The 23,990-nt window shown below is 43.3% G+C and overlaps 1 protein-coding gene across 3 annotated transcripts in view; it reads right to left on the reverse strand.

Annotated features, from left to right (window-relative positions):
* Window positions 1-23,990, reverse strand: part of LOC126188868 (dual specificity tyrosine-phosphorylation-regulated kinase 4) — a 642,300-nt gene that overhangs the window by 17,714 nt on the left and 600,596 nt on the right. For all 3 annotated transcript variants that reach the window (XM_049930523.1, XM_049930522.1, XM_049930521.1), the window contains one exon: window positions 2,718-2,943. In XM_049930523.1, the coding sequence (XP_049786480.1) occupies window positions 2,718-2,943 (226 nt within the window). The remainder of the gene's footprint in view (window positions 1-2,717; window positions 2,944-23,990) is intronic.

Raw genomic sequence — 23,990 nt, forward strand, 5'->3', positions numbered from 1 at the left:
CCAACTGCAAATCTACACCCCCTCGGAGAAAGAAAATTTCCACAAACCAAACTCACTTCCTGTCTTTCTGCATCAGTTACAAGAACGCTAGATCATGTAATAGCAAGTGTGCCCAGAGGCATTTGATGCTAAATCTCAAAATTATGTCATACTTTGCTGTGAAACTAACATTGGCTACCCCCAATCCCACACCTAGCTCAGATTCTGAGTGAATACACTCTTGTGTACGATTGTGTAACAAGTCATTTCCAAAGCACTTTTGAAACGTGGAAAGGTCTGTGGGAAGCTGGAGAATTTAAAAAATCATGTTGCTCTAGCCTTTGTGACATTTTACACATTTGTATTTTTCGTATCCAAAACACAAATGTTCCATCAATACTCGAGTCATTTGGAGAAATAAATTCTGTGTTGTTTACTGTCTGCTAACTGAATCACGTAACGCATCATAAAACCTTGAAGAGTTTAGTGCTTCATGATACCCCGCAGAACACATTTACCGTGCTCTGATCTCTCAGAGAATAACATCGATTTCCGCTGAAATCACCCTAGATAAAACAAAGCCTGGCGTGGCCGCGGCTTCAGGCAAATGCGCACGTTACTTGTTCTTCTTCTTGAACACAAAGGTAATACATCCATATGCACTGGAACCAGTTATTTTATCTTGGCGGGAAATTGAGGTCATTTCTCAGCGGCTGGTATGAATGATAATGCGTACCGCTCTTTTTGTTGGAAAAGACACCATAAGTGTACAGAGTAGCAGGCAAGCCCTCTGGTTCAAGACAGCGTCGCAATATTTCAAACAAAGCGCTTTCACGTCACAACTCAGATACCCACATCTTTTGTCAGTTGTTTTTTCTATCGATATCTGTGAGGGTGGCGGCGCTGGAGGAGCGGCGTTCAAATTCCCGTTCGACATTACCGATTATTTTGTGCTGCTGTTGTCCTCACAGATCGTATTTAAAGAAAGGCAATTTAAGAATCACCTAGAGCTGCTAATGAAATAAGCCTTTATTCACTAAGAGTTTCAAACAATTGACCATCGTAGAGTAATATATAGATACCTGTTTGGTATTAGACGTCCAAAATAAAATTAAAAACGCAGGATGGTTGTTTACTACATTTTTGACGCCATTGTAAGAACTACAGCTTACAAGTTGATTTTAAAAAAATGTTACCTGATGATGTTCCGTTGATTGAAAGTCGTATTGATTAAGGATTTATTTCATTAGCGGCTCTTGGTGGTTCTTAAATCTACATCTACAGCGCGCAGGCCACCTTATAGTGTGTGATGGAGGATACTTTGTGTACCACTGTCACCTTCCCTTTTCTGTTCCTGTCGCGTGGTTAGAACGACTGTTTGTAAGCTCGAATTTTATCTTAAATGTTATTTTCGTGAGGAAAAATGTAGGCTGAAGCAATATGCTGGTTGATTCTAGTTAAGGACGTTTACGCATTTTTTAACAGTAAGCCACAACGCTTCTGTTCTAACGTCTGCCACTGAAGTTGGAAGCGTATCACCATGGCTAAACGAACTTGTGGCGACACGTGCCGTTCTTCTTTGGATCTTTTTTATTTCCCCTATCAGTCCTATGTGGCACGGGTCAAAGATACGTCCCTCGTGGTTGGACTAAGCTTACTGAGCATTCTTCCAATGTATGTCAGTCTGGCATCTGCCTTTCTTGCGACCCACTTAAAACTGCTCCGTAAGCATACGTACTTCTGCATGTTTTAGGGATGTGACTGACAGCTTCCACTGCTTGCTCGGCAATCATGTAATGATATAGTAACGGGTCTTTGTTTCTTAAATATGACATTCTTCAAACATTCGGATTTAGGTTTCCCTAAAATCTAGTAAGGCAACACGACTCAGGGATAACTTGTTTGAAAGGGCCATTGTCGACTTCGTCTCTCACGGTTATCTGACCGAGCGAGGTGGCGCAGTGGTTAGACACTGGACTCGCATTCGGGAGGACGACGGTTCAATCCCGCGTCCGGCCATCCCGATTTAGGTTTTCCGTGATTTCCCTAAATCGCTCCAGGCAAATGCCGGGATGGTTCCCTTCAAAGGGCACTGCCGACTTCCTTCCCCGTCCTTCCCTAATCCGATGACCTCGCTGTCTGGTCTCCTTCCCCAAACAAACCAACCGTTATCTGACTGAGCGAGTTCCCCGTCTGTAATGACTTTGTTGTTGTTTGTGCTATGAATGCTCCCTTCTTCCTTACTGATCACCACGTCCACCGGATTCTGCAGAGCGAATTAATGTTGAGATCATATGTCTGTGTCTTTGGAGATTTGTCCATTTTCTAACATCAGTACCGGTTTTTAGAATTTATCTTGCAATTTTTGTATTATAATGGAAAAGGGAGTTAAATATGGCGATGTATGTTACGTACGGTGCAAATGTAGACGTCTGACTACACAACAGGTCTATCAATTACCACAACCTTCATTTCACATTCATTTTCGTTGGCGAGCCACCATGCACCCTAGTCTAGACCTCGGGCTACGCTACAGATCAGTCTCTTACCACAGTCAAGATTTCAAGGGGTCCACTACCACACCCTAGCCATCGCTAACGATGCTTCGCCAGGCTGGATGTTGGGCAGAAAACGCACTCCCAGTTCTCTTCGTACTAGCGGGGTACCTTCCTACAGCCGACACGGTCACAGCACTCGCAGACACACTGCTGTAGTGGAGCACACGGACGCGGACTTACCGGCTGGGGTGAGCGGCAGTCTCCGGCCGTGCGAGTCGTGGCGCGGCTGCTGCTGGGGGCTGTGGTCGGCGCTGCTCGAGCCTGAGGTGCCGACCGCAGAGCCGCTGTTCAGCACGGGGAAGCACGCGGACACCGGCGTCGGGGCGGCCGCCGTCGACGACGCCCGAGACTCCTGGTGGTGGATGTTCAGCCGGGACACGGACACGCTCTTGAGCGACGGCAGCTTCTGCACAGGTTGGTGGTACCACACCGTGGTCGTGAGCACTGCGCCCGACATGGCTGCGCGGCGACTGCTGGCGGCTAGAGCGCGCGCCGCGGCTCGAGCAGCTGGTATCTCGGCTACCGGTCTGGCGGCAGGGGGAGGGGGCGGCGGGGAGTGGGGAGACGCGTGGAGGGGGCGACGCTTCCTGGTGCCACCGGGTCCTTCCCCTCCTCGTAACAGTCTGCTGCGAGCGCTTTGTTTGTATTTGACCCGCTGCGTGCGCGCAGATGCGCCTTATGACCGACCGCAGTAGGTAAATTTGTCTCGCCGTGTCGAAAGGGATAACGTGTTCATTAAAACCTCTATGACCAAAACTGCACACATCCAAAGAGAATCATGGATCATCTTAATAAACATAAAATCCTTAACAAAAACCAAGCTTTTTCTACCAAACACGCCATTTTCTCATTTGTCAACCAACTTCTCGAACCCATAAACAATAAAATGTCATCAGTTGGAATCTTTTGCGATCTGTCTAAGACATTCGACTGTGTAGATCACAAAATTCTGCTTCGAAGGCCGAGTATTATGCCTTATATGGTAAAGTTGAGATATGGTTCGAGTCATAGCTAGATGGCAGAAGGCAGAAGGTAGTACCGAATAATTCTGCAGTGGCATCTGCCTGCTCTGACAAGGGCATAGTGAAATGTGGGGTACCACAGGGCTCAGTGCTTGGTCCCTTCCTTTTGAAAACCTTTATCAATGATCCTCCATGGTGTACAACACGAAAAGTACACTTCACCCTATTTTTCAGACGACACAGTCATTATGACTGACAAGAGTACCAAACTTCAGTCCAAAGAACTCTGCGTCCACTATATTAAAAGAATACAGGGTGATTCAAAAAGAATACCACAACTTTAAAAATGTGTATTTAATGAAAGAAACATAATATAACCTTCTGTTATACATCATTACAAAGAGTATTTAAAAAGGTTTTTTTTTCACTCAAAAACAAGTTCAGAGATGTTCAATATGGCCCCCTCCAGACACTCGAGCAATATCAACCCGATACTCCAACTCGTTCCACACTCTCTGTAGTATATCAGGCGTAACAGTTTGGATAGCTGCTATTATTTCTCGTTTCAAATCATCAATGGTGGCTGGGAGAGGTGGCCGAAACACCATATCCTTAACATACCCCCATAAGAAAAAATCGCAGGGGGTAAGATCAGGGCTTCTTGGAGGCCAGTGATGAAGTGCTCTGTCACGGGCTGCCTGGCGGCCGATCCATCGCCTCGGGTAGTTGACGTTCAGGTAGTTACGGACAGATAAGTGCCAATGTGGTGGCGCTCCATCCTGCTGAAATATGAATTGTTGTGCTTCTTGTTCGAGCTGAGGGAACAGCCAATTCTCTAACATCTCCAGATACTGTAGTCCAGTTACAGTAGCACCTTCGAAGAAAAAGGGACAAAAAACTTTATTGGCTGAAATGGCACAGAAAACGTTCACCTTAGGCGTTTAATACACCACCTATCAGGAGGTTTAACACCATACTTCGTTCGAAATGCACGCTGAACAACTGTCGTCGATTCACTTCTGCCGTACTCAATAACACAAAAAGCTTTCTGTTGAGCGGTCGCCATCTTAGCATCAACTGACGCTGATGCCTAGTCAACAGCGCCTCAAGCGAACAAATGTACAACTAAATGAAACTTTATAGCTCCCTTAATTCGCCGACAGATAGTGCTTAGCTCTGCCTTTTGTCGTTGCAGAGTTTTAAATTCCTAAAGTTGTGGTATTCTTTTTGAATCACCCTGTGTAGTGGAAGGAAGGGACCAAGCACTGAGCCCTGTGGTATCCCACATTTCACTGTGACCCTGTCAGAGCAGACAGGTGCCATTGCAGAATTATTCGCTACTACCTTCTGCCTTCTGTCACCTAGATATGACTCGATCCATATCCCAACTTTACTATATAAGCTAAGGCATAATGCTCGGCCTTCGTAAGCAGAATTTTGTGATCTATACTGCGTCCACTATACTCACATCAAATGATCTGTCCCTCAAGGTTAACAAGACTCAATTCATCCAGTTTCAAGCAGCAAACAAAAAACTGGAAAATATTGAAATAAAACGTGGCGGCAAAAAATATTGACAGTTGTCTTCTAGTTTCCTAGACTTACACGTTAACAACAATTTAAACTGGACAGTTTGCTTCATCGACCTATGTAAAAGACTGGATTCGGAAGCATCTGTCATTCACTCAATTACGTCTGTTTATTTCTTGGAAACAATCAAAGCTGCATACTTTCGATATTTCCATTCACTTACGACCAATAGCATCGTGTTCTGGGGAAACCAGTGACGAGGAAATAAAGTCTTCATTGCACAGAAGAGAATCACCAGAATTATGGGTAGGGTCACCTTAGATTGTCTAGCAGAATTTTATTTAAACAGCTGGGGATCCTTACCATGCCACGCCAGTACATTTTCTTCGCTAATGAGCTTTGCGAACAATAATCATACAATTTATAGAACACACAGTGAGTATCATGATCATAATACAAGAAGTAAACAGGATTTTCACAAAGATATAAAAATCTCAGCATGGTAAGGAGTCCATTATTCAAGCATAAAAGTATACAATGAACTTCCAGTTCACGTCAAGTCATTGCGGGTAAGACTAAATTCAAAAATCAGCTAAAAGGTTATGTTTTGTATAATTCTTTATGTTCATTACATGAAATTTTGACAATGTGTAATAATTAGAGAAATGTGTTTAATTTTAAGCATTCCAATAATGCTTCTGTTGGAAGAGACAACCAGTGTCCCTAAACTGTCGATAGCAATGCATAATGCTCTGTTTACATGGCGGTTCTTTTTCATAATTCCTTCTGAAAGAAAGCTGCATTGTTGTAACAATAATCTCTCGCATATTCCAACATACAAAAACTATTTTCTTGCTTTGTCGCCATTCTGTTAAGGCATTGCACTTGGAACGCCAACTGTTGGACATAACGCTAACTCGGAGAGTTTATGACTGTATTCATGCATCAACCATGTTTCTACATATCATACTTTGGAAAATGTAGAACTATGGAAACGAGTGATTCGTTTATAGCAGCCCTGTTCTACGGCTTAAAAGGTTGAAGACCACTGTACTACTGCACAAAAGGCTGAACACAATACGCAAATGGGCGATTTTGTAGCCGTTCGGTTAATGCTCGTAACTTGCCTATCTACAGGGCTATGGGAACAGCAAAAGTACCTTACAGTTGGAATCGACTAATGCGCTGTAAACACGTCAAGTGGGGCTCCCATGACAGACTCCGTCTTTGATCCAAGCCTTTCGTCTGTCTGCGTATTTCCGCAAAAACTGTTCGCTTGCACACGAATATGTACACACATTCGAAACTGTTTTTCTAAGCCCTTTCTGATACGCTATAAATCAGCATTTAGTTCCGATTTACTAGAATCGTACCTGCATCTGTATCTTTGTCATATAGAGCATGGCCAAGAGGAAATACATTTTACCTCGTAGAGTACGCCTGTCTTCCTGCCGCATACACCGACGGAGCCTGGTGGAGCTAATATCACAATGGCCGAATCCAGCCGGCATGGCTTTCAATTTTAACACATTTCTAGGATATTTTCGCTAAATGTTTCGACGCCAACACTAACAAGTGTGGTATCAATACACTTGTTATTTCCATAGCTTTCGAAAGCTCTAAAAAGATTCCGCTAAAATTGAAAAGGATTTATGACAGTATCCCGGTTAATGACCGAACTGAGCGCATTAACCACTCATCAAAACTACGTTTCCCTCTGTGTACTATAATTTGCCGTAAACCTCGTTTCGATATCTTGAACCATTCATGAAATAAAAAACGTGTAACGTCTGTTACAGGTGTTCCACGACGCCCTGGGAAGAGTGTTATGAAAAATCTCAACAAAAGCGATACGAAACCTTTATTGCTAAAAAATGGAGGCACATTACAAGAGGTGCTTGAAGTGACATCTCCCCACGTGTATACACATTTCAGCACGCCGTTGGATTTCCTGAACGTTGCTGCTGGACTATTGGGGGTGACTGCCTAATTTGGCGCGGGATATTCTCATGAAACTCGTCGCTGGTGCGTGGTTCGTTCGACTTAACATCTGTGGTCATCAGTCTCCTAGAACTTAGAACTACTTAAACCTAACTAACCTAAGGACATCACACACATCCATGCCCGAGGCAGGATTCGAACCTGCGACCGTAGCAGTCGCGCGGTATCATGGAGAGAACGTTCGCTTGCGAATGAGTATTTGAGAGATTCACGATTTCGGAGACATATCATTCGAAAGAGCCCAAGACACTCGATTTAGTCTACATGCGTCATGGCTTTCCTCCGTAGTAAGGGTGTGATGCCAGACACAATGGAGCATCAACGGCATTGTGGGAAACTGCCACAATGTTATCAGTACGTCCTTACGTAAACAGGAAGATTTTAGAGGGCTATCAGTTACATGATTCCACGTTATCTGAAAAGAGGCAGAGATGTCAGAGGATTAAGAGCAGCTCGTAGAATGTACGAACCGTCGCCTCTTCTTAGTAATCTACTCTTATTATTCCGTGTAACGACATCACAAAGAGAACATATCCGAAGTGAGCGGAAAGTGCTTCTCACGAAAGGAGATACGTCAGAAAGATTTGCACTACGATTAGTACCACCATTAGTCGACTACTTACGAGACGTGAACTGTCGCCCCTTGCAACTGGAAAAAAAAAACGAAGTGGAAGAAACAGTAACCTAAAGTGACGACAAATCAAATGCCAAGAAAGTAGAAATGTGGTTCGTTGTTAGCGCTGGATATGTTTTGCTAATGGTTTTAATATACGCAGCACTTTTATAGAATGGAAAGTCTAGATTTGCCCTATTCCCCCCCTTATGAGGCGCTATAACTTCTAGAAACGAATATGTTTACCACGTTTGGGTATTACTGACATGTGGTGAATGTTACCATCAGATGCATATCACATGTGCAACTCTAACACCATACACACAAGTATCACTAGATATATTCAGAATAATTCACTGGTTAAGAATTGGTAGAGGTTTAATAGTGATTCAAATGAATAATAGCTGTTTTATTGGCGTTTTCATAAAATACTTCCGGAAAGCATCAGAAAATGTGTAGCGAATACTTTTGCTTGTAGTCAACATAAGAGGCATAGAGCAGTCTGCATAGTAGTTATTAAACTCGGATTTAACTATCTCCATACCGGAAAAGAACGTATGGATTGTAACCGAATCAAAAAGACACAGTTTCTGAGCACAAAGAAACTCTCATCTCTGAACACAAAGTACGGCACGATTTACAAAACGGCAAACTTCAAATACCTCGGTGAAACACTACAAATGAGCGGACATAACAGAGACTCAAACGAAGAAAGCAAAACTAAATTGGACAAGGCATACAAAGTAGCGTGGAATCGTTACAAAAAGAAGTCTATCTCACAAAAAGCCAAATTACGCCACTACGACATTGTGGTGCTGCCCGAGGCACTATATGTAGCAGAGACCACACTAATCCTAGGGCATACACGTATCAGAAAACTAGAAAAAGTAGAACGGAAAATACTTAGCAAAATATTTGGCGCAACTAACAACAATGGAATATGGATCAAGAAACCTACATAGGAACTATACAAACATACGGTGACAATCACAGAAAAGATTAGAAAACGCAGACTTCAATTCTATGGACACATATACAGAATGCCATCACACAGACTGACCAAACAGATCTTTGACTGGGTAACCACTAGAAACAACAAATGGGTGGCAGAGGTAAAAAATGACCAACATAACAGCAGACACAATAAACGACAGAATAAAATCAGAATCATCATTAAGAAAAGTGAACTACATGAGATACACTGTGACAAACGAACAGGCGTAAAATGGACCGAAGAACGCAAGTAAGATCACAGCCGGAAGATGAAATATGGGAAACCAGAGAGGCAATCAAGATGAAGCTGAAGACACGAAGCCGACAAGAAGGGTGGACAGAGGACCGGAAACAGAAACACAGCGAGAGAATGAGAGAAGTTTGGGCAGCAAGGAAGGCAGCAAAAGGAACTGGCCATGTAGTTTAGTCCAACTGCGCTCTTTAAGAGCAAAACATGCGTTCCATGGTCTCGTAGATGAACGGGGCGAGCTGGGTTCCACACTATCGTTGTTTGCAGATTCCATGTTGATACCTACAGAGGAGATTCGCAGTCTCCAATGGAATCATAATACTCGAGCACAAAACTTGTTCCAGGACTGACATCAGCGACGTATCGTTCTAGTTGTATAAGTCTGTTCGACAACACGCCTTGAAAACATGACTGACCTACTTGTTTTCGAGTCACCTGGAACGCTTCGTTCGTGCAGCAACGTACAATTACTAGTAGAAAAGGAGCAACGTCTTTCGTACGGAACAGATCCATGATGATGCGTGAGTCCAGCTGATATTACAACATACTTTTATTCGAATATGACTTCCCGCTAAAGATACGTTATATCGTCAATACTACGTGGATGGAGCCGCTCACTTGTAAACATAAAAAAGATATAGATTAATGGCGAATAATGTAGTCGAGACATCTTTTTTCAGCTCACCAGTTTTTGTTTGTTTGATGAGTAACATATGCTCCGTAACTACAAACACGTCTGCTTCGCTCAGTGTCAGAGAAAGAAGACCATCAATCCGATTTTTATCACTGTCGTCAAAGAAAGCCAACGACAACAATTTCTCTGCATTCACTCTCAACAATGAAAAAATAAATTCTCTAAATTAATTATTATTATACGAATTCGGCCAACTCAGGACCATGTGAAACAGCTGATTTATTGCATCATATTCTTTTCCTTTTTTTGCTTCCCAGTATTTCATTTTTCTCTCTGTTGTTCTCTTTTTACTTCTGTTTGTGTACCTCTTCTCTTCTTTCTTGTTTTCCTCCAGGAGTAGTTTCCCTGAACTTATTTCTGTTTTGTAAGTCTTTGTCTCTTATTCTCAACTCATGAAAACGTTTCTTAATTTCTGTAAACCATGAAATTTTGGTTTTCGGATTTTTGCCAAAGAAGTCGAATATTTCTTTCTATCAGCCTCCATTCTTTTTAAGTGGCCAAAAAATGTAGTCATCAGCTTTCTCATTGTATCTATTATCAGTTTTTTACACAATTCCTTAATGTTTCTCAAGGTCGAAATCCCATTTCTATTCTTTGGAAAGAAAATTTTTCGACTTATTCGTCTTTCTTTTTTCCTTCTGATTGTTATTTAACAACTTGACAATGTTTAAGGCGTGGCATTCTGAGGCATAAAGATACCCTGTTTCAGTCACCAAATTATAATGCTTAAATTTTCTATTAACAGATAGGGTTTTGTTATTGTACGTGTTCTCTGTTAAGTGGAATGCCATTACTGGATTAATAACAACAACAAAGCAATTAACAGTCGATTCCTGTCGCTGAGGGTGGGGGGAGGGAGGTGTGTGAGATATTACAGTCTGCGGGTAGAGTGCTGGGGTGGAGCGGCTGCGAGTGAGTGTGTGTGAATGCGGATGGCGGTTACCTTCTGAAACAACCGTTTTCGGATATACTGGTTTTTTCACGCCAGTTTAACCCTCTCCAAACAACCAATTTCTTAAGTAATCTATTTTCAGTTTTATATCCCTATTATTTCCTTTAACAAAAGTAGAAATCTAACAAATATTGAAAAATTTTGACTCTCTCAGTTTCAGTAGAATCAAAATATGAAATTAAATAGGGAAACAGAAGAAAACTTCGTCCGTCCGCTGTTCACTGTTTTTCTAGAAAGTTAATAAGTGAATGTATAACACAAAAATGTACCAGGATTCTCCTATTGAATCTAATTTTTTGAAACTCTGCTCAGAAATCATGTTGTAATCGGGATCCCACACCACTATTCGGGCATTTGAATAGTCAGTGCTGAAGGGTGGAAACTGAGGTTAAAGAACTCTCTTTTCCTTGTTAATTTGTCCGTTTTCAAGGGCTAAAAGCAGATGAAGACGTATTATATAGACACAGATAGGAGATCAGCTGCTTTATATTTTTATTGTATCCCATGAGTGAACTGTCGGTAAGTTTTTCATTTATTACTGTTAACATAATTTCCTTCTTTCTTTTATTATTTCATAGAAATGGCAGATAAATCTTTAATCCTTTAAAGCAAATGAAGCATTGTAGCTCACTGCTATGTTAGTTCGTAAAAATATTTCCATACTATGGTTGGTGTCCTGTCTCAGCAGCGCTGTACCAATACTTACGCCGTGTGTTTGTTGCTCGTTTCTGTCGGCATTATTAAAATAGCATTGATCATTTTCAGTCGTTTTCTGTAGCAACGCAATAGGCCGGCCGGTGTGGCCGAGCGGTTCTAGGCGCTTCAGCCTGGAACCGCGCGACCGCTACGGTCGCAGGTTCGAATCCTGCCTCGGGCATGGATGTGTGTGATGTTCTTAGGTTAGTTAGGTTTACGTAGTTCTAAGTTCTAGGGGACTGATGACCTCAGATGTTAAGTCCCACAGTGCTCAGAATCATTTGAAACATTTGAATAACGCAATATTTCAAACCAATGCAGATTTTACGAATAAAAATTACTCCTTTTTTAAAAATGTGTATTTAAAAACTAAAAATTTTAGCTCTGCTGCTATGGCTAATTTCAGTTCTTTTACTCAGTTGTTAATAAAAAAAACCAACTTTACAACCCAATCCAGACAAATATCGATATAAATGGAAATGTCGTGTGGCTAGGGCCTCCCGCGGGTAGACCGTTCGCCTGGTGCAGGTCTTTCGATTTGACGCCACTTCGGCGACCTGCGCGTCGATGGGGATGAAATGATGATGATTAGGACAACACAACACCCAGTCCCTGAGCGGAGAAAATCTCCGACCCAGCCGGGAATCGAACCCGGGCCCTTAGGATTGACAGTCTGTCACGCTGACCACTTTTTTTTTTTTTTTTACTTTTTTGATATATGGAAAAATACAAACGAAAAGAACAACATCCGCTAGGTTTCTTGGAGATTCGAACCCGGGTTCTCCAAGTCGTAGCCAGTTACCTTGGCCGTTTCTTTTTATTTTTTTATTTTTTTATTTTTTTTTTAAATTGTAAATGATGGAAAAAGGCGTCTTTCAGTTACGACAAACAAAATTAGAATGGACATCCATATCAACAACAGAACAAGAGTTCCTTCTAAACTATGAAATAGAATTTGAAACCAATAGTGTGATGATAGATAATAAAGAAAGAAAAATGTAACGCCATTCCATGTGCATGGCCCATCTGCGTACAGAGTCCATGTTCCAAATTGGTACAACATTTCTCAGCGTGTGGAGCCCCATGAAAGCGATCATCCTCTGCCCGGTACTCCCCAACTGTGAGGGGGGTTATCGAAGACACTGCGCAAATAGTTCGCAAATAGTTGTCGGTATCGGGGTGTACACTCAAGTGTGCTATGACTGTTCTGGAGAAATTGCCAGTAATCAAGCACCATCTTCTCATCATCTTGAAAGAGGTAGTATATGGACCACTCAGCTACCGGGGCGGACAAACATCGATATTTCAGAAGTAAAACATCGGTATCGATTTCAACCGGTCTGTTTTTCCCATCCCTAAGTGAGGGAGAAGCGCAGTGCCACAGACGCGATAACGAGCGGAGGAAAGTAGGTGGCGCGCGTTGCGTCACGACCTACTTGGGGCGTGGGTCGACGACGGCCACCGAAGCCCAACTCTGGGCCCGCCAGAGTAACGGGACGCGGAGGCGAAATGGAAAGTCGCACTGCACGCGCCATTACACCTGCAGCTACTCTCCGAGCTAAATCACGAGTCTGTCTTGCGCTCCGGTGTGTAATACCGGTTAACTCCCTCTTCGGCTCTACTGAAATAAAAAAAAAAATTCAATAAAGTTTTCTGAGAGAGTAAAGAATCGAACTTCTACTATACTTGACAATAACGGAGATCGAACAGATAGTAGGCTCCGTGTAATACTTCAGCAAATCTCGATCAGGTTCTGCAGCAGTGGTCGAAAATAGCACACCGCAAGCGCAAACAGGTGTCTTACGCACCACCGCGCAATCGCTTGTCTATTCAACGCAGAGAGTTGTACACCAGTATGGTGCAACAGCGGGCACACGATCAAAACAGATGTCCATCTAAACGAGAGAATGCACATTATAACTGGGACGATTAAAGCCACACAATCATGACGAATGGAATATTCCAGAATTTGAAACACGAACATCTGCCAGCATGAGTTTCTTAGAAGTAGATACCTTAGGGGTTGTGAAGCAACTCAAATCGCTTGATACGGGCAAGTCTTCAGGTCCAGATTTTATACCGATTAGGTTCCTTTCAGATTACGCTGATACAATAGCTCCCTACTTAGCAATCATATACAACCACTCGCTCACCGATAGATCTGTACCTACAGATTGGAAAATTACGCAGGTCGCACCAGTGTTTAAGAAGGGTAGTAGGAGGAATCCATCGAACTACAGACCTATATCATTGACGTCGGTTTGCAGTAGGGTTTTGGAGCATATAGAGCATATACTGCATTCAAACATTATGAATCACCTCGAAGGAAACGATCTATTGATACGTAATCAGCATGGTTTCAGAAAACATCGTTCTTGTGCAACGCAGCTAGCTCTTTATTCGCACGAAGTAATGGCCGCAATCGACAGGGGATCTCAACTTGATTCCGTAATTCTAGATTTCCGGAAAGCTTTTGACACGGTTCCTCACAAGCGACTTCTAATTAAGCTGCGGGCCTATGGGGTATCGTCTCAGTTGTGCGACTGTATTCGTGATTTCCTGTCAGGAAGGTCGCAGTTAGTAGTAATAGACGGCAAATCATTGAGTAAAACTGAAGTGATATCAGGTGTTCCCCAGGGAAGCGTCCTGGGACCTCTGCTGTTCCTGATCTGTATAAATGACCTGTGTGACAATCTGAGCAGTTCTCTTAGGTTGTTCGCAGATGATGCTGTAATTTACCGTCTAGTAAGGTCATCCGAAGACCAGTATCAGTTGCAAAGCGATTTAGAAAAGATTGCTGTATGGTGTGGCAGGTGGCAGTTGACGCTAAATAACGAAAAGTCTGAGGTGATCCACATGAGTTCCAAAAGAAATCCGTTGGAATTCGATTACTCGATAAATAGTACAATTCTCAAGGTTATCAATTCAACTAAGTACCTGGGTGTTAAAATTACGAACAACTTCAGTTGGAAAGACCACATAGATAATATTGTGGGGAAGGCGAGCCAAAGATTGCGTTTCATTGGCAGGACACTTCGAAGATGCAACAAGTCCACTAAAGAGACAGCTTACACTACACTCGTTCGTCCTCTGTTAGAATATTGCTGCGCGGTGTGGGATCCTTACCAGGTGGGATTGACGGAGGACATCGAAAGCGTGCAAAAAAGGGCAGCTCGTTTTGTATTATCACGTAATAGGGGAGAGTGTGTGGCAGATATGATACGCGAGTTGGGATGGAAGTCATTAAAGCAAAGACGTTTTTCGTCGCGGCGAGATCTATTTACGAAATTTCAGTCACCAACTTTCTCTTCCGAATGCGAAAATATTTTGTTGTGCCCAACCAACATAGGTAGGAATTATCGTCAAAATAAAATAAGAGAAATCAGAGCTCGAACAGAAAGGTTTAGGTGTTCGTTTTTCCCGCGCGCTGTTCGGGAGTGGAATGGTAGAGAGATAGTATGATTGTGGTTCGATGAACCCCCTGCCAAGCACTTAAATGTGAATTGCAGAGTAATCATGTAGATGTAGATGGAGATTTAGATGTAGATTTAGATGTAGCTCCACGCCCTTTCAGACATCGCTCTGCTAGATCTGAGATGACAACCGGCCACAACTGAAGAATGGAACGGGATTCATGCTTCAATACTCCAATGAGTAAGTCCAGTCCACACAATACTAGATAATACTACACTTTCGTGCTTGAAGTTTCGCATACCTCTTTGGGAAGATAAAGCTGCGTTGCAGCGTCAACTCATTATACAGGAGAAGGCATGGAAATAGAGATGGAAGGCTAGCAACAGTTTCCATCATCATGGGTACGAAGTAGCAAGCAAGATTTGGTGCCGCCTACACAGGATAAGCAATGCTAAAACTAGGGCTGCCCTGCACAGATGGGGCATCGTCGACAGTTCTGAACTGCGGAGGAGCAGAAGAGATTGTGCAGGCTATTGGCCAATAGTGCTCCAGGAAAAGGTGCTCTGGGGAATCGAGTGATGATCTGGAAGTAACAGCTGAAGCTGTTAACTGGACACGATACACATCTTTAGGTGTGGAAAGCTGTGTCAAAGGTAGTTTTCCATAGAATCTGTGATTTGTATTACCTTCTTCAATTCATGATTTCCAATCTTTCCATTATACTTTATACTTTCACTTACGTATCACTGTTCCTTTTTGGCGTTGTCATTCTTTTACCATCAGTGTATGTAAATTGTCTAAATTTAGCTCCCAATGGTTTTTTTTGCTTTAATTGTTCATCTCCAGTGCTTATGAAACGCAGATTGCAAACCATTTGGGCATTTACGTGCAGGGATGAGGGGAAACGTGTAAAAGCCTCACTGCGGCTGACCAGTGCGACAAGTGGACGGCAATTCATCCGACGACGGCTTCGAAACCGGGCTGGCTCGTCACCCCGTGTCCAAGCTACGGCTCTATGATGCACACACAGCAAATTAAATACATATGTATGTAGAACTAAGCCGACGAGACGTACGAACACATGACTAGATGGATTATCCATTGTTGGTGGTACGTGGGTGTAACATTCACCGACAAAAGAAGCAAGTTGCGTCAGGATACGTAAGCTAATAATGGGAGATACTGTGTAGAATAGGATTCCAACAGAAAAAGAGGAAAATCTTTGGGTGAAATGGAAGAAAAAGCAGAAGAAAACATTGAAATCTGCTTGTGGACCAGATGATTCGCCGACAGTAAAGGTCGCTGTTGTCAAAATAACGAAAGAGATTACAATTTTGATAAGCATTCAGGAAGAGTAGTTGGTTCTAATGCAGCAAACTGTCGAACTGCGCAATTCATAAAATGTGCTGTTGAAGGAGATCTTGTCTAAACAGTATGAGTCACAATCGGAATGAAACGCCTCATGAAACACGTGGAAGAAACATTGCCTGTGGATAGGAAATGCAGTATATTTCATTGGTAAGTAAGTTCGCTTCGGTTAATTAGTACGATACTGGAAAACTTCATATCGTACAGCCACTTCTGGAATGTTGAATCAAAATAATCAGGTAGATGTAGTGTTTCTTTCCTACTGGAAAGCCATTCATTCAGTACTACAACAACTATTATTAATGACAGTACGGCCATGGTATGGAGGTTCCAGCATTTTGTTTGGTTGGCGAGTCATCGACCAATATAGAAGTAACTTCAGACGTATCCCAGGAACATGTATTGGGCTAACAATATTAGTAATAGCGCCAGGCTTCTTACAGATGCGTTGGTCTACAATGAAGTACACTCTGAAAAAAGCTGCACAAATATTCGACCAGATCTGGATATAATTTCAGAGTGGTGGAAAGATTGGCAACTTGGTTGAATTGTTCATAAATATAAAATTGAGCACTTCGCAAAACGAAAATATGTAGTATCATACAACTACAATATCCTTGAGTGACAATTAGAATTAGTCAATTCATCCAAATACCTGGGTGTAACAGTTTGTGACGACATGAAATGGAATGATCTCATAGGCTCAATCGTGCTTAAAGAACATGGCTGACCTGTTCGCTGATAGTTTACCAGAATCGTCAGTCTACAAAAGAGATAGCTTACAAAACACTCGTGCAACACATTGTAGAACATTGCTCAAGTGTGTGGGACCTACACCAGATAGCCCTGATACTGAATTCTGATTGAATACAAAGAAGGACGGTTTGTTTGACTCGTGTGAGAGCATAACGGGAATGGTGGTACAACTGAACTGCCACACGCTTGTACATAGACAACTATCTTGCGAAAGCCTGCTTAGCGAAGTTTTGAGAACCAGTATAAAGCGAAGACTCTACAAATACGCTTCAATTCCGCAAGTATCGCACCTGCCGGGACAGCGAAGACGAAGATTTGACTGACTACAGCGCGCCCACAGACATTATTAAAACAATAGTTCTTCCCGTCATCCATACGCGAATGGTTTGATGGTAAGACTCTCTGCCACGCTCTTCACAGTTGTAGAGTAAATGAAGACTGAGCTAACAGCGATATCCAATGACAGGAAGCCTGAGGTGTTACCAGCTTAAGTCCGGGGAGAGCGTAAATGTCGGAAATTCTTACCTGGTAGACACTAAAACCTACCTAGAAAAAGCCGAGAACCGGTTCTCAGTGATAAAATTGGGTGTAGTCTTCATTCGCTTACCCACTACCCCCGGAGATGCGATAAAATTATCCGGATGTCGTGCAAAGGTATTCCGGCAAGCGTTTCCAACCACATTCCACCCATGAACGAGACAAGAATAAAGTATAAGATAATACAAATTACATTAACTGATTTTCTAAATGTAGAAATAAAATAGGTCGGAAATTCCTTTCGGCTCTGAATCGCCGCTGCTCTTGACTCAGACTGCCCACGCCATAACAGTGCCGTTACGAGCCATTTTATTCCCGTAACTGCTCGCGCTTCTGGGTTGTGGCAAGGGCGTAGTCGAAGAAACGGTTCTAACTGTGGCAAACACCTGCGTCATATGAAAACTAGCTATGTCAGGGTATTGCTTGACTACATAGAGTTTTACCGGGAAGGTAACAGCCGATACACAACACACCAGGTAGCTTTTCTTTCCAATATTGACGTTCACAGGTGTTCATGAATTTAGTTTTCCACTTTTTGTGCTAGAAACGAAAGAGATAGTGAGTAAGGAAAAAGAAAATCAGGAGAAAGTGACCGCAGCTCGTCTGTTCTTTGAAAACGTCTAACAAAAAAATGTATGCTTTTCACTGTTCGATAACAAAATAGAACCAACGCTAACGCCTTACGTTATTCTCCTATGCAAATTGACAGTGACAGCCATCCAAGTGGTGCAGTGGTTAAGATACGGAAAGAGCTGGGTTCAAATCCCTGTCTGCTATCCTGATTTTTGGTTTCTTTCCTTTTCCCGGTGAATACCGGGATAATTCTTCGAGCAGACTTCGCCTATCGATTGCACATCGTTCTCCAACTGACCTAGGTCTAACTCTAACGTTTCTCCTTCCCTCTCCTGTACTTTTTTGTGAATTAAAATAGGCCGCTGTTAAACGTCACTGTATTTTCTATGTTAACAGTCCTTCCGCTAGCAGTAACATTATTTCGTATAAATTCCAGAACGAACTCACCAGAAAAGTATAGAATTCACGCTTGGATAACGCTGCCTCAGACATTTTAAAATTAAATAAAAGGAGAGTAACTTTTGTGTTACACTGGACAGCAATAACATATTTTTTAAGTCAGAGATCCAATCAACAGAAGACAGGACTTCGTTTCACGCTCTACAGCTTCCTATGCTAATGGAGAAACTCGTAATTCTGATACGTTTCTGACATATTAGCTACCAAAGTCATTCACTCGGAGGCCGCTGTTCACGGGTCCACACTTGTACAGGACAATTTATTGGCAGCTCTCAACTGACCAACACGTTTATTGTCGACGTCATTCTGGTCTACCATGCGAGTGATGGCATAAACTGCACAAGATGTTTAATGAAGTAGAGCACAGCAGTATGTTTAAGAAAAGATAAAGCGTCCCCGTTTTGGAGTACTAGTTAGGCGTGCACAGAAGATAGGATACGGTTTTTTTTATACTTCACCTTCAAATGTAGCTGGGAAAACTCTCAATTCGCAGCAGTCGAGACTAACGACAAAATCCACGGTACTTGGCACAATCACGACGCTTCGAAGGATCTGCAGAAACAAAGCAACCACCTAACCTGCTGTAAAATTGGTGACAGAGGGTACTTTTTATTGAACCACACACAAAAGTATTAAGGTCTGTTCAGATATGTAAATGATCTCTTTCGCTGACAAACTGCAGTCTCTCAGTATCCTACCAGTAAGTGTAAGCCTGTCAACTTACGTATAACTGTGCCAACGTTTTCGACATTTACTGACGCTGAGAGGAAGGTGGTAAGCCATGCACCAGATTGATGTTTTGCTAAGCTCTACAAGTATGTTACCACAATTTCTACCTTCATCATCTGCCAAAAGTCTGAGATTTCAGCCACACTACCTGCTAGGCAACGAACGGCAGTGACCGACCACACTTCCCTGAAGCAGCCCCCTCCCCCAGTGCGTGTGGATGACTCTCCGTTCACGATACCTTCTTACTTTCTGCCTGTCCTACAGAACTTAACTCAGTCACGAACGTGGTCACTTAATCACACGAAGATATTAGCTTTTGTAGAAGTCATTGCACTACTGCATGAAAAGCTTTTTGAAAATCTAGAAATATCGCATTCTCTTTGTGTGCTCTACCCATACCCCTTAGGGTATTATATCACCTGTGCGGTGGCGTTCATCTCGGAGGTAAGCCAGTTCGAATCCTAATGCCGGATGAAATCTTGACTGCCAGTATTTGGGCGGTACGGGGAAGAGTTGTGGTGGAGTAAAGTTTCTGGTCACCAGTCTTTGCGCCAGTTTCCTGGGTTAATTTCTAGATGTCTCCCCAGTGTATCCAGAAATGAGGGCATGTGATGCATCCATCGGATGGCGACGTTGATTTTGGCGGCCCCTTTGGTGCTAGTAGAGAGGAGTAGACAATGTGTTGGCACTCGGTTTCACCTTCCCCTTTCTCCACAAGTAAATACACTGAAAAGCCAAAAAACCTGCCTAATATCGTGTAGGGCCCCGCGAGCTGAAGTGCCGCATCACGACGTGGCATGGACTCGACTAATGTCTGAAGTAGTGCTGGAAGGAAATGACACCATAAATCTTGTAGGGCTGTCCATAAATCCGTAAGAGTATTATGGTATGCTTCTGAACAGCACGTTGCAAGGCATCCCAGATATGCTCAATAATGTTCATGTCTGGGGAGTTTGGCGGCCAGCGGAAGTATTTAGAAGAGTGTTCCTGGAACCACTCTGTAGCATTTCTGGACGTATCGGGTGTCGCATTGTCCTACTGGAATTGCCCATCTCCGTCGGAATGCACAATGTACATGAATGGATGCAGGTGACCAGACAGGAAGCTTACGTACATGTCACCTGTCAGAGTCGTATCTACACGTACCAGGGTTCTCATTTCACTCCAACTGCACATACCTCACACCATTACAGAGCCTCCACCAGCTTGAACAGTCCCCTGTTGACATTGCAGGGTCCATGGATTGATGAGCTTGTGTTCCTACCCGTACACGTCCATCCATTCCGTAAAATTTGAAACAAGACTCGTCCGACCAGGCAAAATGTTTCCATTCATCAACAGTCCAATGTCGGCGTAGATAAATGGTTCAAATGGTTCTAAGCACTATGGGACTTAACATCTGAGGTCATCAGTCCCCTAGACTTAGCACTACTTAAACCTCACTAACCTAAGGACATCACACACATCCATGCCCGAGGCAGGATTTGAACATGTGACCGTAGCAGCCGCGTGGTTCCGGACTGAAGCGCCTAGAACCGCACGGCGTAAAGCTCTGAAGGGTACACGAGTGGGCCTTCGGCTCCGAAAGCCCATATCGATAATTTTTCGTTGAATGGTTCGCACGCTGACTCATGTTGACGGCCCACCATTGAAATCTGCAGCAATTTGCGGAAGGGTTGCACTTCTGTCACGTTGAACGATTCTCTTTAGTCGTCGCTTGTCTTATATAGGCGTTGCCGATTGCAGCGCCATATTCTGCCTGTTTGCATATCTCTGTATTTGAATATGCAGCCGGCCCTAGTGGCAGGGCGGTTCTGGGCACTACAGTCTGGAGCCGAGCGACCGCTGCGGTCGCAGGTTCGAATCCTGCCTCGGGCATGGATGTGTGTGATGTCCTCAGGTTAGTTAAGTTTAATTAGTTCTAAGTTCTAGGCGACTGATGACCTCAGCAGTTAAGTCGCATAGTGCTCAGAGCCATTTGAATATGCATGCCTATACCAGTTTCTTTGGGGCTTCAGTGTATAACGGCACACCTCTAACGTATCCACATTCTAGTCATGTGCGCGGAGGAAGAATACCCTTTCCGACAGGGCTGAACCCATCCCTGTGGAGTATCCCAGCCAATAAGCCATACGATATTTAGGTTTAAGGCGTCATAAGTAGAACATGCTAGCTGGAGTGTTGAGCTCAAAGTACAGTTTCCAGGCTGTTAGGGGGCTTCGCGAGTTAACACTGAAGAGCGTGAGACTACTGCTAAAATGACCGCTTTCTCAGGAAAATTTCAGAGTACAAATCGTTCTTTCCTTCAGTATATTACCGGTGTTGTTCCAGTGTAATTCACAACCGAACATAAACATAGTGGCGGGCTCGTCAGACACTTCTTCCTTTCCAAGGAAGGAATATTAGTGTTTAACTACCCGTCGACGAAGAGGTCATTACAAGAGATGGAGCGCAAGCTCAGATTTGCGTTACCGAATGAGGTGGTGGAGTGGTTAACACAATGGACTCGCATTCGGGAGGAGACGGTTCGAATCCGTGTCTGGCCATCCTGATTTAGGTTTATGGTGATTTCTCTAAATCGCTTGAGGCAAAAGCTGGGGTGGTTCCTTAGAAAGGCCATGTGGATTTCCTTCCCCATCCTTGAAACATAGTGGTTGAGCGGTTCTAGGCGCTACAGTCTGGAACCGCGCGACCGCTACGGTAGCAGGTTCAAATCCTGCCTCGGGCATGGATGTGTGTGATGTCCTTAGGTTAGTTAGTTCTAAGTTCTAAGTTCTAGGGGACTGATGACCTCAGACGTTAAGTCCCATAGTGCTCAGAGCCATTTGAACCATTTTTGAACCAACCTTGAAACATACCGAGGTTGTGCTCTGTCTCTAATGATCCCGATGTCAACAGGGCGTTAACCTCTGATCTCCCTTCGTTCCTTCGGATTGTTGAAGAGTGGGGAAGGAAATCGGCCGTGTCTTTTGAAAAGGAACCATCCCGGCATTTGCGGTATGCAATTTACGGGGACTGTAGGAAACCTAAAACTGGAACGTATATTTGAACCGCCGCCATGCCGAATGCGCGTCCATATCGTAGCACTGGGACTGCTCTGTCGATTTCTGTCATTCGATGTCACGAAGTGTAGGAGCTTTTGCTTTAACTCATAACTAAAGAAAGTATATACTTAGCAACACTGAGGTTGGTATGAGACTTTGCTGCTAATACTTTTAGTTATTTGTGTTCTGATCTCTGTCAGTCACTGGTTCATTTTTGTCGTCAGTCTTTTGACTGGTTTGACGGGACACGCAACGACTTCTTTATCTGTCTCAAAGTAGAGTCCTCCATTATTTGCTGGATGCATTCCAGTGTCCGTGTTCCCCTACAGTTTTCGCTCTCTACGATTCCCTCGAAAAACCACGACAGCTAAGCCCCTATGTCTGTCATGCTATTCCTTTTTCTAGTCAGTGCTTACCGCATATTCCTTTCCTCGCTGATTCTGTAAAGGACATATCTTATCAGTGCAATTAATTTTCAGTATCCTTACGTAACAAGACATCTCAGACGCTCCGATTATGTTTTTTTCTCGGTTTCCCCGCAATCCGTGATTCACTACTATTCAATGTTACTGTTTCAAAAATTGGAAAAGAAGTTTACAAAACAGCAGTAGCGAATTTGAATGAAGGAATAATATTTAACGTTACTTGCGGTTATCTGGAAATTATAACAGAAACGGTATTTTACGGTGAGTGTGAGAAATCGGTTGTCCGCACATAGCTCCGACCAGTACAGGAGGACCAGGCGATGCCTGTCAATGAAAACAGCGTATCACGGCCACTGCTATGACGAAGCAGAGAAAGCTGTCCAGCACTCGAAGGCTACTTTGTGAGTACACAACTCTGACGCGCGTCGTGGAACACGTCACGATTGGCGCATCATCGATAACGTGCACGATTTCCTGCAGGGGATTACGTACCTCTTCTCACGTGGCTCCGACCTACCTGTTCGGTGTTCCCCCGAAAGTGGAGGGAGACTTCCCGGTAGTGCCGGGGCTGTCCGGCCATTAGAAACGGACAATGATGCACGGGGACACGCTCCGCGTTAATGATGATCACTGCGGGGGCGCTGATGGCCGTGTGTACAACAGTTGGAATCGTGTGATCGGAGACTTATTTCTTGAGAAAGTTTATTTTACTACGTCTGTTCCTCCGGACATATATACAGGGTGTTACAAAAAGGTACTGCCAAACTTTCAGGAAATATTCCTCACACACAAAGAAAGAAAATATGTTATGTGGATATGTGTCCGGAAACGTTTACTTTCCATGTTAGAGCTCATTTTCTTACTTCTCTTCAAATCACATTAATCATGGAATGGAAACACACAGAAACAGAACGTACCAGCGTGACTTCAAACACTTTGTTTCAGGAAATTTCCGAAATGTCCGCCGTTAGCGAGGATACATGCTGAAACGTCCCCTTTGAACAATTTATACATGTGAAACGTCCACTTAGAACAATTATACAAGCCTGTGCTTAACCTGACACACAATATTATTTAGCGCAACGCAATCTGACTTTCAATAACCCCTACAAAACAATGGCCCTGACTAACTTTAACCTATACCTTTTACAAATCACTTACCTCACAAAAATCTTCGCTACTCAAGCTACTGCAAAACAGCGAGCGCCACTATTGCCAGCTAAATAAAAGATTCAAACCACTGAAGGTACTAACTACTGATAGGGATAGTTAGCAAATGAAAGATATTAATAGAGAACAAACAATGTATTTACCTTAATATTCATAATTGACATTCAGTCTTACAGATTATCAAAACTCCGCCATCTCTCTCCCCACGTCCACCACTGCTGGCGGCTCACCTCCAACTGCCCAACGCTATCTGCTGTTCACATCCAGCTATAGCAGTTCATGACAAC

The sequence above is a fragment of the Schistocerca cancellata genome, chromosome 5 (genome assembly GCF_023864275.1).
Source record: "Schistocerca cancellata isolate TAMUIC-IGC-003103 chromosome 5, iqSchCanc2.1, whole genome shotgun sequence".
Classification (NCBI taxonomy): Eukaryota; Metazoa; Arthropoda; class Insecta; order Orthoptera; family Acrididae; genus Schistocerca; species Schistocerca cancellata.